Source organism: Meles meles, unplaced genomic scaffold (genome assembly GCF_922984935.1).
Source record: "Meles meles unplaced genomic scaffold, mMelMel3.1 paternal haplotype, whole genome shotgun sequence".
NCBI lineage: Eukaryota > Metazoa > Chordata > Mammalia > Carnivora > Mustelidae > Meles > Meles meles.
This window is the reverse complement of record NW_025721223.1, coordinates 58,838-72,058: the sequence shown is the minus strand read 5'-3', so window position 1 is coordinate 72,058 and position 13,221 is coordinate 58,838. Positions and strand designations below refer to the sequence as shown.

The 13,221-nt window shown below is 39.0% G+C and overlaps 1 protein-coding gene across 1 annotated transcript; it reads left to right on the top strand.

The window, feature by feature from the left end:
- The first annotated feature begins 5,168 nt into the window (after positions 1–5,168).
- Positions 5,169–5,726, top strand: LOC123936129 (olfactory receptor 2L5-like). The gene has a single exon (XM_045996880.1). The coding sequence runs from the start codon at positions 5,169–5,171 to the stop codon at positions 5,724–5,726; it is 558 nt and encodes a 185-aa protein (XP_045852836.1).
- The last annotated feature ends 7,495 nt before the right edge of the window (positions 5,727–13,221 follow it).

Genomic DNA, 13,221 nt, shown 5'->3' with positions numbered 1-13,221 from the left:
TTTCTGATGTAGCAGTCTATATTAAGTTGATGATCACTTAAGTTTGAACACATTCTTTACTCCTATCCTTGGCATACTTAGGTATATTGTGTAATATTTCACCACTTTCTTTTTTCTGAAACCCTTGACTGATTTTTACAGAAATACTTAATTTTCATCGTGTGTGTGTATGTGTGTGTGTGTGTGTGTGCGCGCACGCATGCTTCCCACTTTCATACTGTCATGTATGGTCTTTTATTTCCACTCAAAGAATTCCCTTTAATATTTGTGTAGGGTTGGTCTGGTGGTCATGAACTCTTTTAGTATTTGTCTGAAGGACTCTTTATCTCTCCTTCTATGCTGAATGATGGCTTTGCTGGATGGAGTTTACCTGGCTGCAGATACTTCCATTTTTGCACTTTGAGTATGTTATGGAACTCTCTTCTGACTTGGAAAGTTTCTGCTGAAAAATCCCAACAGCGTTGTGTGGGTTACCTTGTATGTAATGGTATTATTTTCTCTTATTTTATCTTTTTTATTACTCCCTTTTTCCCCCATTTTTTTTTGAATTTTTATATTTATTTTTATTTTTTTTCCATTTTATTTATTTTTTCAGCGTAACAGTATTCATTCTTTTTGCACAACACCCAGTGCTCCATGCAAAACGTGCCATCCCCATTACCCACCACCTGTTCCCCCAACCTCCCACCCCTGACCCTTCAAAACCCTCAGGTTGTTTTTCAGAGTCCATAGTCTCTTATGGTTCGCCTCCCCTCCCCAATGTCCATAGCCCGCTCCCCCTCTCCCAATCCCACCTCCCCCCAGCAACCCCCAGTTTGTTTTGTGAGATTAAGAGTCATTTATGGTTTGTCTCCCTCCCAATCCCATCTTGTTTCATTTATTCTTCTCCTATCCCCCTACCCCCCCCATGTTGCTTCTCCATGGCCTCATATCAGGGAGATCATATGATAGTTGTCTTTCTCCGATTGACTTATTTCACTAAGCATGATACGCTCTAGTTCCATCCACGTTGTCGCAAATGGCAAGATTTCATTTCTTTTGATGGCTGCATAGTATTCCATTGTGTATATATACCACATCTTCTTTATCCATTCATCTGTTGATGGACATCTAGGTTCTTTCCATAGTCTGGCTATTGTAGACATTGCTGCTATAAACATTCGGGTACACGTGCCCCTTCGGATCACTATGTTTGTATCTTTAGGGTAAATACCCAGTAGTGCAATTGCTGGGTCATAGGGTAGTTCTATTTTCAACATTTTGAGGAACCTCCATGCTGTTTTTCAATATTTACCCTGAATGTTAATGGGCTAAATGCCCCAATCAAAAGACACAGGGTATCAGAATGGATAAAAAAACAAAACCCATCAGTATGTTGCCTACAAGAAACTCATTTTAGACGCGAAGACACCTCCAGATTTAAAGTGAGGGGGTGGAAAACAATTTACCATGCTAATGGGCATCAGAAGAAAGCTGGGGTGGCAATCCTTATATCAGATCAATTAGATTTTAAGCCAAAGACTATAATAAGAGATGAGGAAGGACACTATATCCTACTCAAAGGGTCCGTCCAACAAGAAGATCTAACAATTTTAAATATCTATGCCCCTAACGTGGGAGCAGCCAACTATATCAACCAATTAATAACAAAATCAAAGAAACACATCAATAATAATACAATAATAGTAGGGGACTTGAACACTCCCCTCACTGAAATGGACAGATCATCCAAGCAAAAGATCAACAAGGAAATAAAGGCCTTAAATGACACCCTGGACCAGATGGACATCACAGATATATTCAGAACATTTCATCCCAAAGCAACAGAATACACATTCTTCTCTAGTGCACATGGAACCTTCTCCAGAATAGATCACATCCTGGGTCACAAATCAGGTCTCAACCGGTATCAAAAGATTAGGATTTTTCCCCCATTTTAATTATTATGTGTTTTGGTATGGATATCCTTAGGTTAATTTTTTTTCAGGGTTCTCATTTCTTTCTGGATCTGGATATCTGCTTCCTTCATCAGATTAAGAATTATTTGTTCAGGGATGCCAGAGTGGCTCAGTTGGTTAAGCCACTCCCATCTACTCAGGTCGTGATCTCGGGGTCCTGGGATCAAGTCCCACATCAGGCTCCTTGCTCAGCAGAGAGCCTGCTTCTCTCTCTGCCTCTGCCTGCTTCTGCTTTCTCTCTCTCTCTCTGACAAATACATAAATAAATAAAATCTTTAAAAAAAGAATTATTTGTTCAGATAAATTTCTGCCCTCCTTTCTTCTTCTGAGGTTTCTATCACGTTGCTGTTACTACACTTGATAGAGAAAGTCACAGAGTTACTTTTGTCTATTCTTATTTTTAGCTCTTATTTGCTCAACATGATTATTTTCCATTAGTCTGTCTTCCAGGTTGTTAGTTCATTCCTATGATTTCTCTAGTCTGATATTTTTCTATCAATTACATTTTTTATTTCATTTGTTATGTTCTTCATTTCTGATTGGTTCCCTTTTATCTCTTTATTAAGGGTTTCACTGATGCCCTCTCCTCTTTTCTCAAATCCAGTGATTGTCTTTATGATCATTACTCTAAATTCTCTAGTAGTCATTTTACTTATATTCATTTTGCTTTGGTGTTTTGAAGGGTCTTTGTCCTTTTCTTTCATTCGGGATATATTCTTTTTTCTCTTAATTTTGTTTAACTCTCAGACTCTATTACTTTGTGTTAGATAAGTCAGCTATGTCTCTTGCTCTCATAGGTGATGGCCTTATGATGAAAAGTTCCTGTAGTATCATGTAGTGCAGTGTCCCCTGTTCTCCAGAGCCTGACACTTGACAAAGTGTCTCCAATGAGTGTGTGCTTTGCCATTGTGTCTGGCCACTTTTTTTTTTTCTTTCAGTCCACTTGTCTGTAGAAGCTCTCTTTTACTGTTGTAGGCCCTGTCTTGTCTCTGTTCAGGATGGAGTTTATGTTTACCATGTGTGCAGTGGTCTGCTTACAAAATGCAACCTGCCACCAGGGCCATTGGAAGTGAGGCTCTGAAAAACTCATAGGAGTAGAGACTCAGTATAGGTAGGGATTTGTGCTGGTCTTTTGGAGAGTACCAGTAATATAAGACTGAGGAAACTTGACTGGAGAAGATGGAACCAAAAAAATGTAGGCAGGGGTGAGGTTTGTTGTAATCAAGTGGGGTAATGAGTGTCTGCACAGTTGTCATTCCTGCAGGTGGACCTATGGTTATGCTATGGAGGAGCAAGAGAACGAAATGTTACCTATTGGCTCCTTTGTTCATGGATACATCTTTCTGCTACCCCTGTCTCTCTAGAAAGCATTTAAAGATGATGATGCACCTGGGTGGCTTAGTTGTTAAGCATCTGCCTTAGGCTCAGGGGTGGCTCAGTCATTAAGCATCTGCCTTTGGCTCAGGTCATGATCCCAAGGACCTGGGACTGAGCCCCAGGATGGGCTTCCTGCTCAGCAGGAAACCTGCTTCTCCATCTCTCACTCCCCCTGCTTGTGTTCCCTCTTTTGCTGTCTCTCTCTGTGTGTCAAATAAATAAATAAAATCTTAAAAAGAAAGGAAAAGAAAAGATAAAAGATTTCAAGATGAGTAAATAATTCACTCCCATATGTTCAGGTATTTTTCAAACTACTGCTTCTATGCTGTAACTGCATGGGCTAATTGTAATGCTATGTCTTTAAGAACAGGGACTCACCTTACTAATGCCATTGGGGCTCTCACAGAGCTGAGCTTTATTTTTAAAATCCCAGACTTTAATTTCTACTAACTTAAAGAACTCATGAGTCAGCCCCTCTTTCTTTCAAAGTCAAATGTTATGACAAGTTGTCTTCCCATGTGAGATCCCAGTGGGATAACCTGTTAATCACTCTTCCCCTACTATCTTGGGGAAGAGTGGTCATGGTTTGTTTTGCTCATCAAACATCTTCCTGGCTTTGCTATATTCTTCAAAGTGACCTCTTCTCTAACTTTATTTGTGGAGTTTCCTCTGTCATTCTATGGGTCCTTCTCTCGGTTATTTATGCTGTTGGGAGTGTTACCTAGTTGCATCCATGGGATGAAGTCAGTTAATGGCCTTTTTACTTTGTCATCTTCCCAGTCTCCCTAAGGCATTTTAAACTTTTATTCTTCCACTTGGGGATGCTTGAGCAAAATAGTGAGGGTTGCAATATACATTGTTTATAGAAGATCTGGAGAAGAGTCTGCTCTCATAAGAAATTAAAATGGAAGTTTGAAAGTAATGATAATGGAGGAATGTAATAATTAATACTATCTATTTATACCTGATGTAATTAGGCAATAAACACTTGTACTTTTCTAAGTCCACACCATGAACTGATAACTGATTTTCAGGAAGGTTTATTCAGCAAAGTAGGACACAGTGACAAGAAGGAAATCCAGCTTAACAACATGGGAGGAAAAAAAAAAGTTACAGTTATTTATATATTTCTGAAAGGATAATGTAACTTTGAATGAAAACATAAACACTTTCCATGTATTACTAAATTTATTCATATTATGAACCAAATGAATATTTGAACTGACATAAATTTTTGTTCAGTCTTTGCAAAAGAACTTTGTTTACATTTAATTAAAATAGTATGTTTAATATGAGAATTTATGAAGGGCATAGAATTATTCATATCCTACTCACATAGATATAGATATTTTCTTTTTGTTATTTCATTAATTCATTACAGAATATTTTGAATGTAAATGCCTACCACCATAGCCTATAGCTTTATGAAACAACATAGAACTTCTTTCTCCAAATAGGAAACTTTATTTACGTAAGAAATAGGGTACTTCCTGAAAACTTCACAATTGCACTAATTTTTTTGGAAAAAAAAGTAAAAAGCATATTTTTTATGTATTGCAAGTGTTTTTCTCTTTTTCTAGGGAAACCAAATAGAATATGGAAAATTACAACCAAACTTTAACCAATTTCCTTTTATTGGGGTTGTTTCCACCGTCAAGTATTGGCCTCTTTCTTTTTATTCTCATTGCACTTATTTTCTTAATGGCTCTTTTTGGCAATCTATTCATGATCATCCTTATTCTCTTGGATACCTATCTCCACACACCCATGTATTTTCTACTTAGTCAGCTCTCCCTCATGGACCTGAACTACATCTCCACCATTGTCCCCAAGATGGCTTCCAATTATCTCTCTGGAAACAAGTCTATCTCACTTATTGGTTGTGGGGTTCAGAGCTTCTTCTTCTTGACTTTAGCCTTTGCAGAAGCACTACTCTTGACATCTATGGCCTATGACTGTTATGTGGCCATTTGTCTTCCTCTTCACTATCCTGTTCACATGAACAAAAAAGTCTGTGTGCTAATGATAATAGGATCATGGACAATAGGGTCTATCAACTCCTGTGCTCACACTGTATATGCCCTCCAAATCCCTTATTGCCAATCCAGAGCCATCAACCACTTTTTCTGTGATGTCCCTGCCATGTTGACTCTGGCCTGCATGGACGCCTGGGTCTATGAGTACACAGTGTTTGTAAGCACCACACTCTTGATTGTGTTTCCCTTCATTGGCATTGTATGTTCCTATGGCCGGGTTCTCTTTGCCATCTGTCGCATGCAGTCAACAGAGGGGAGGAAGAAGGCTTATTCGACCTGCAGCACCCACCTAACTGTGGTAACTTTCTACTATGCACCCTTTGCTTACACTTATTTATGCCCAAGATCCCTCTGATCTCCAACAGAGGACAAGGCTCTGGCTGTCTTCTACACCATCCTCACCCCCATGCTTAATCCCATCATCTACAGCCTGAGAAACAAGGAGGTGATAGGTGCCTTGAGAAGACTAATTCAGAGGATGTGCTCTATAAAAACGTAGAGTAAGTTCTCATTAGTCCTTTAGCCTCAGAAGTAGATCACTTCTACCTTGTATACTCCTTAAGAACACTGATACTCCAAGATTGAAGAGAAGGACTAAAACAATCTAGAAGATTAAAATAATTGAGATCTGACCAGATAGTTATATATTTCTAAACACTTGTTCTGTTTTTGTTATGGTAATTTTTAGTAAATATAAAGGACATAGTATTTCCTCTATCTTGTTTGCAGGTTTTTCTAATATGTAGAAATTATAATAGGGATTGCCCAACTTGATGATATCATTCAATATCATAGTTCTACTGTACTTTATATCCCAAAGTGACTAAAATAATGCAAAGAACAATAAATGCCATCACCTTGGTCATTTTATTGATAACCAAAATATTGTTTTATTTCTATTATAGTGTATTCTTAACTGATGCATGTCATTTGTTTTATCTCCAAGTTTTCAGGACAGGTGATAGACATAGAGGTTTGTCAGAGACTTCTCATAAATTAGAATTTCTTACATCACTAGGGAGGAAATATAAAAAAGTTTGCATCATTTTGGGGTGTCTGGATGGCTCAGTAATTTAAGTGTCTGCCTTAAGCTCAGGTAATGTTTCCAGGATCCTGAGCTCAAGGTCCTGCTTCTCCCTCTCCCTCTGATGTTTCCCATGCATGTGCTCTCTCTGTGTCAAAAAATAAGATAAAATAAATTAATAAAATAAAATAAATAAAATAAAATCCTTGGAAAAAATTTCTATCTTTTATGAGAGGATCTCTGAGATAGTTTGGGTGATTATTTTTTAAGTTTTATGTATTTTAGAAAGAGAGTGAAAGAGAAGGAGAGAGATCAGGGACAGGGTACAAAAGGGAGGGGAGAAAAACACAAGCAGACTCCGTGTTGAGTGTGGAGCCCAACATGGGGGCTGGATTTTCCTACCCTGAGATATTGACTTGAGCCAAAACCAGGAGTCAAATACCTAACTAACCATGCCACCCCAGGAACCCCAATCTAGGTGGTTCTTTTCTTTTTAAGATTTTAGTTATTTGAGATAGAGTGAGGAAGAGAAAGACAGCATGAAAAGGGAGTGGGGAGGGAGAAGCAGACCCTCCCAGTTGGGCAGGAAGCCTGTTGCTGGGTTTAATCCCGGGACCCCAGTTTCACGACCTATCCTGAAGGCAGATGTTTAACCAACTGAGCCACTCAGGTACACCTAATCTAATTCTTTTTTTAAAAAGGTTTTATTATTCATTTGACAGAGAGAGACACAACAAGAGAGGGAAAATGAGCAGGGTGGGGCTGGAAAAAGGAGAAGCAGGCTTCCTGCCAAGCAGAGATCCCAACACAGGCCTAGATCCCAGTACCCTGGGATCATGACATGAGCTGAAGGCTGGCACTTAATGACTGATTCACTCAGTCACCCCTAATTCTTAAGGGAGAAATCTAAAGGATATATAATTAGAGTTGGAGAAATACAAAATGGGCTGTAGAAGAATGGTAGCTACTTTAAAATTATTTAAAAAATTAATCTGTGCAAATTAATAAATCAAAAAACTCTTGAATGATTCCTTAATATATGCTAAAATTGTATATCTCATATAACCACTGTTATAAACTTATAACATAATACTTGCAATGAAAATGTTATGCTCCATTTGCTAGTCTCATAATTCTAGAAGATTAGCTTTGGGGGTTTGTTTGGCATCAACATTTGCACTTCAGTATTTTGAACAGCTATACTTGCTCGGTCATTTCCCTACAAAATTCCTGTCATTAATACCACTTTAACTTAATAATGGATAAAGGTCCATTACTATCAGGAGAGACTCTACTATACTCTTTATTTTCTAAGGATATGTGGGAAGAAGGAAACTAGAATTATCATCTAAGAAGCCATGGGTTATCCCAATGACAAAAATGGTGGATGAGTCACGTATTAGACTTGAAAATTATCACTCTTTCCCGAAATAGGTGATCCATATTTTAGAAAACATGATATGAATTGTAGGTTTTTATACAAAAAATAATTTAACATTTAGAAAGTTCTTGACTATTAACTGATTAAAAGCTTTACTTTGGAATGACACAGGTATGACTGCTTATCGTCTAATATATCATAGAAATTTTTTTCATTATAAGGAATTGCATGATATTATAGCAATACTTAAAACAAACAGTTTCATGATTTTGAAATGATTGCCTCATACCACAAAATTTAAATCTCAAATACGGAGAAAAGATGATATTTATGACTTAGTATCAATAACCAAATACTTCTAAGCATTTACTGTTTTATCACTTACTTAAAATATGATTTAGAATACGATTAGCTAAAGTTCTAAGCTGAAGCATATTTATTTATTAACAAAAATTTTAATTAGAAACAATTATGATTTAAAAAGAGTAATAGGGGGGAGTCAAGATGGCGTGGAAGTAGGAGGAGGCACCATTTCAACCTGTACCCTAAAGTGAGCTGATTACCTACCAAAGAACTCCGACCACCCATGAAATCAGCCTGAGATCAGAATTATACACGTCTGGATCTCTACAGGAGCAGAAGACGCCAGTGGCAGGTAAAGCAGACTGGGAACGTCCGAAGATAAACAAAAGGGGGAGGGAGCCACCAGAGGTGACCTATCGGAAAGTAACACCCCAACACGAGAGTGCTCTGCGTCTGGGGACCAGCATTAACTTGGAGTCTGGTTGAAAGCACTCAAAAAACAAACAGCAAAGGATCGCCAGGGTGGGGGGGGGTAATAGTGGGAACCTGGGCAGTTAGGGTCAGGGACCTAAGTCCCCGGACCCAGGACAGCCTCCCCTGGCGCGGAGCCAGAGAGAGTGCGGCGGAGAAATCAGGTCTCCGTCCCTGAGCAGCCAGTGCACCTGAACGCCAGCGCGCCCGAGAACGAGTGGGGTCTGGCTCCCGTGAGGGGCTGGGAGCCTGGCCAGACGGCAATCCTGAAACGCGCGCGTCCCACACCCTCCCTTGGGAAAGGTGCTCATAGGCGCTAGCCTGGAGCTCTGGCAGCCAGAAAAACAGACATTCCCAGCTCGGGACAGCGGGAAAATCTCAGTGCGCGATCTCTGCTCGGAACCTCTCTGGCGGTCTGGAGCTGCCTAGACAGCCACCGCTGCCCTGGTTTTGGGTACAACGAGGAGCTCCTGCATCCCCAGGGACAGTGACTCAGAACCGACTCTGCCAGCAGCTTTTGCAAAACAGTCTGAGGCTTCTCTCTGAGAGGGAGGTTGGGGTGCTGTTTGCTCTCCTCTAAACCTCCAAAAACCATCAAAAGCTGTCAAGGCGAGAGAAAGCAGATGAAAGAACATAAAAACCCCCAGAGAACAAAAGGCTGAAAAAAAACAGTTTCCTGAAAAAAAAAAGAGCTCACCCCCTTGAGGGGAGCGGGAGGACCTAACTCAGGGAACATCATTGTCTGAAAACCCACGTGGCAGGCCCCTCCCCCAGAAAACCAACCAGGAAGGAAGAAAAAAAAACAAAAGACTACAAGAGAACAATCACCACTACTTCATAAATACAACTTTTATTTTTAACTCTTTACCAATATTCTGGTTCTTTTTAAATTTTTTAACCTATTTTTTATACTTTTTATAATTTTTTAACCTATTTACCATCACACTGAGATGTCCAGTACATCAAATTCTTTAATAACCTTCTAACCTGAACTTTTTGATACATATACCCGTGTTTTTCTTTTGTTTTTCTATTTTTTAAATTCTTTTTAATTTTAACTTAGTTTAGTCTAGTTTATTCTTTTTTAATTTTTATTTTCTACTATACATATAGAGTTAAACTTCAAGGTAATCCCCTTTCCCCAATCAATGCTACCCCTATAAGCAAACCAGTTTCTAATCCCCCTGTAACTTAGGAAAGTTGAGTCCCTTAACAAAAACATCAAGATACCTTCAGGAAGAATCAAAATAACCTTCCTCACCCACACTGAGAATCTATAACCATTCTCCCAATTTTTCCTTCTGTCAGTGTTTCTGTGAATTTGTGTTTGTCCTAATAATATATAAACCTTATACTTGGGGTTCTTTCTGATGAGGTTCTTCCCTTTTTTTTGCTTATATATACATATTTTTTTCTCTTGTCATATACTTTTATCACTCTTTTTGTCTGTCTGTTTTTGTTTGTATACTCCACAAATCTTACCTTGTGGCCCATTTGGGCTGAGCCTTCTCTTTTATCTTCCCTTTTTTTCCTATCTCTCTCTCTCTCTTTTTTTTCCTTTTTTTTCCTTTTTTTCCCTCTTTTCTTTCCCCTTTTTTTTCTTTCTTCTTCTCTATTTCTTTTTCTTTTCTTTTTTCTCTCATTTGGGTGGGGAATCCTGATTGCACAGAAGCATTCCAGGGTGAACATTGACTGCACCACAATCGATAAGTCCAGCTGCATCTGTTTAGTCATCTCTTACCAAAATGACTAGGAGGAGGAATACCCAACAGAAGAAAAATACAGAGGATGGGCCTTCTGCAACAGAGCTAATGGCTATCGACATAGACAATATGTCAGAAAAGGAATTCAGACTAACAATTATCCAGGCAATAGCTAGGTTGGAGAAAGCCATGGATGACCAAACAGAATTGATTAGGGCAGAACTGAAAGCCACCAGGGATGATGTTCACAATGTTAGGGCAGAACTGAAAGCCACCAGGGATGATGTTCAAAATGCTCTCAATGAGTTCCAATCCAATCTAAATTCTCTAAAAGCTAGGGTAACTGAGACAGAAGATAGAATTAGTGATCTGGAGGACAAACAGATAGAGAGAAAGGATCAGGAGGAAGCCTGGAACAAACAGCTCAGAAGCCACGAAAACAGAATCAGGGAAATAAACGATGCCATGAAACGTTCCAACGTCAGAATTATTGGAATCCCTGAAGGGGAAGAAAAAGAAAGAAGTCTAGAAGATATAGTGGAAGAAGTTGTCTATGAAAATTTTCCCAATCTCACGAATGGAAACGTTCATGTACTAGAGGCAGAAAGATTTCCTCCCAAGATTTTAGATTCTCGAAAGTCCTCACGGCACCTTATCGTTAAAATGGGGAATTATGTTTCAAGAGAGACCCTCTTAAAAGCAGCTAGAACAAAGAAGCTTCTTACATACAGAGGAAAGCCCATTAGAATAACGTCAGACCTTTCCACAGAGACCTGGAAAGCCAGGAAGGGCTGGCAAAATATATTCAGAGTACTAAATGAGAAGAACATGCAACCAAGAATACTCTATCCAGCAAGACTGACATTTAAAATGGAAGGAGAGATAAAGAGTTTCCAAGACCGGCAAGGCTTAAAAGACTATGCAACCACCAAACCGACACTGCAGGAAATATTAAGGGGGGTCCTTTAAAAGAGAAAAAATCCTAAGAATATCATTGAACAGAAATATAGAAACAATCTATAGACAGAAAGACTTCAAAGGCAACACGATGTCAATAAAAACCTATCTCTCAATAATCACTCTCAATGTGAATGGCCTAAATGCGCCCATAAAACGACACAGGGTTGCAGATTGGATAAAACGACAGGACCCATCCATATGTTGTCTACAAGAGACCCATTTTGAACCTAAGGATACACCCAGACTGAAAGTGAAGGGATGGAGAAGCATCTTTCATGCCAATGGGCCTCAAAAGAAGGCCGGAGTAGCGATTCTCATATCAGATAAATTAGATTTTAAACTAAAGACTGTAGTCAGAGATACAGAAGGACACTACATAATTCTTAAAGGGACTATTCGACAAGACGATCTAACAATTGTGAATATCTATGCCCCCAATATGGGAGCACCCAATTACATAAGAAAACTATTAATCAAGATAAAGAGTCATATTGATATGAATACAATAATAGTAGGAGATCTTAATACGCCTCTCTCAGAAATAGACAGATCATCGAGGCAGAAAATTAATAAAGAAATAAGAGCATTGAATGAAACATTGGACCAGATGGACCTCATCGACGTATATAGAACATTCCACCCTAAAACAACAGAATACTCATTCTTCTCAAGTGCACATGGAACCTTCTCCAGAATAGACCACATACTGGGTCACAAAGCAGGACTCAACCGATACCAAAAGACTGACATTATTCCCTGCATATTCTCCGATCACAATGCTTTGAAACTGGAGCTCAATCACAAGGAAAAGTTCAGAAGGAACTCAAACACCTGGAAGCTAAAGACCACCTTGCTTAAGAATGCTTGGATCAACCAGGAGATCAAAGACGAACTTAAACAATTCATGGAAACCAATGAGAATGAAGACACCTCGGTCCAAAACCTATGGGATACAGCAAAGGCGGTTCTAAGGGGGAAATACATAGCCATCCAAGCCTCCCTCAAAAACATTGAAAAATCCAGAATACACCAGCTGTCTCTACACCTTAAAGAACTGGAGAATCAACAACAAATCAAACCAACTCCACATGCAAGAAGGGAAATAATCAAGATTAGAGCAGAGATCAATGAGGTAGAAACAAGAGATACAGTAGAACGTATCAATGAAACTAGAAGCTGGTTTTTTGAAAGAATCAATAAGATCGATAAACCATTGGCCACACTAATCCAAAAGAAAAGAGAGAAAGCCCAAATTAATAAAATTATGAATGAAAAGGGAGAGATCACAACTAACACCAAGGAAATAGAAACAATCATCAGAAATTATTACCAACAGTTATATGCCAATAAGCTAAGCAACCTAGATGAAATGGATGCATTCCTGGAAAGCTACAAACTCCCAAAATTGAACCAGGAAGAAATTGACAACCTGAATAGACCGATATCTAGTAATGAGATTGAAGCAGTGATCAAAAACCTCCCCAAAAACAAGAGCCCAGGACCTGACGGATTCCCTGGGGAATTCTACCAAACTTTCAAAGAAGAAATAACACCAGTTCTCCTGAAGATGTTCCAAAAAATTGAAGCAGAAGGAACACTTCCAGACTCTTTTTATGAAGCCAGCATTACCCTGATCCCCAAACCAGGCAAAGACCCTACCAAAAAGGAGAATTTCAGACCAATATCACTGATGAATATGGATGCAAAGATTCTCAACAAGATCCTAGCAAACAGGATCCAGCAGCACATTAAAAAGATTATCCACCATGACCAGGTGGGATTCATGCCTGGGTTGCAAGGTTGGTTCAACATTCGCAAATCAATCAGTGTGATAGAACACATCAATAAGAGAAGAGAGAAGAACCACATGGTCCTCTCAATTGATGCAGAAAAAGCATTTGACAAAATCCAGCATCCGTTCCTGATGAAAACGCTTCAAAGTATAGGGATAGAGGGAACATTCCTGAACTTCATAAAATCTATCTATGAAAGACCCACAGCAAATATC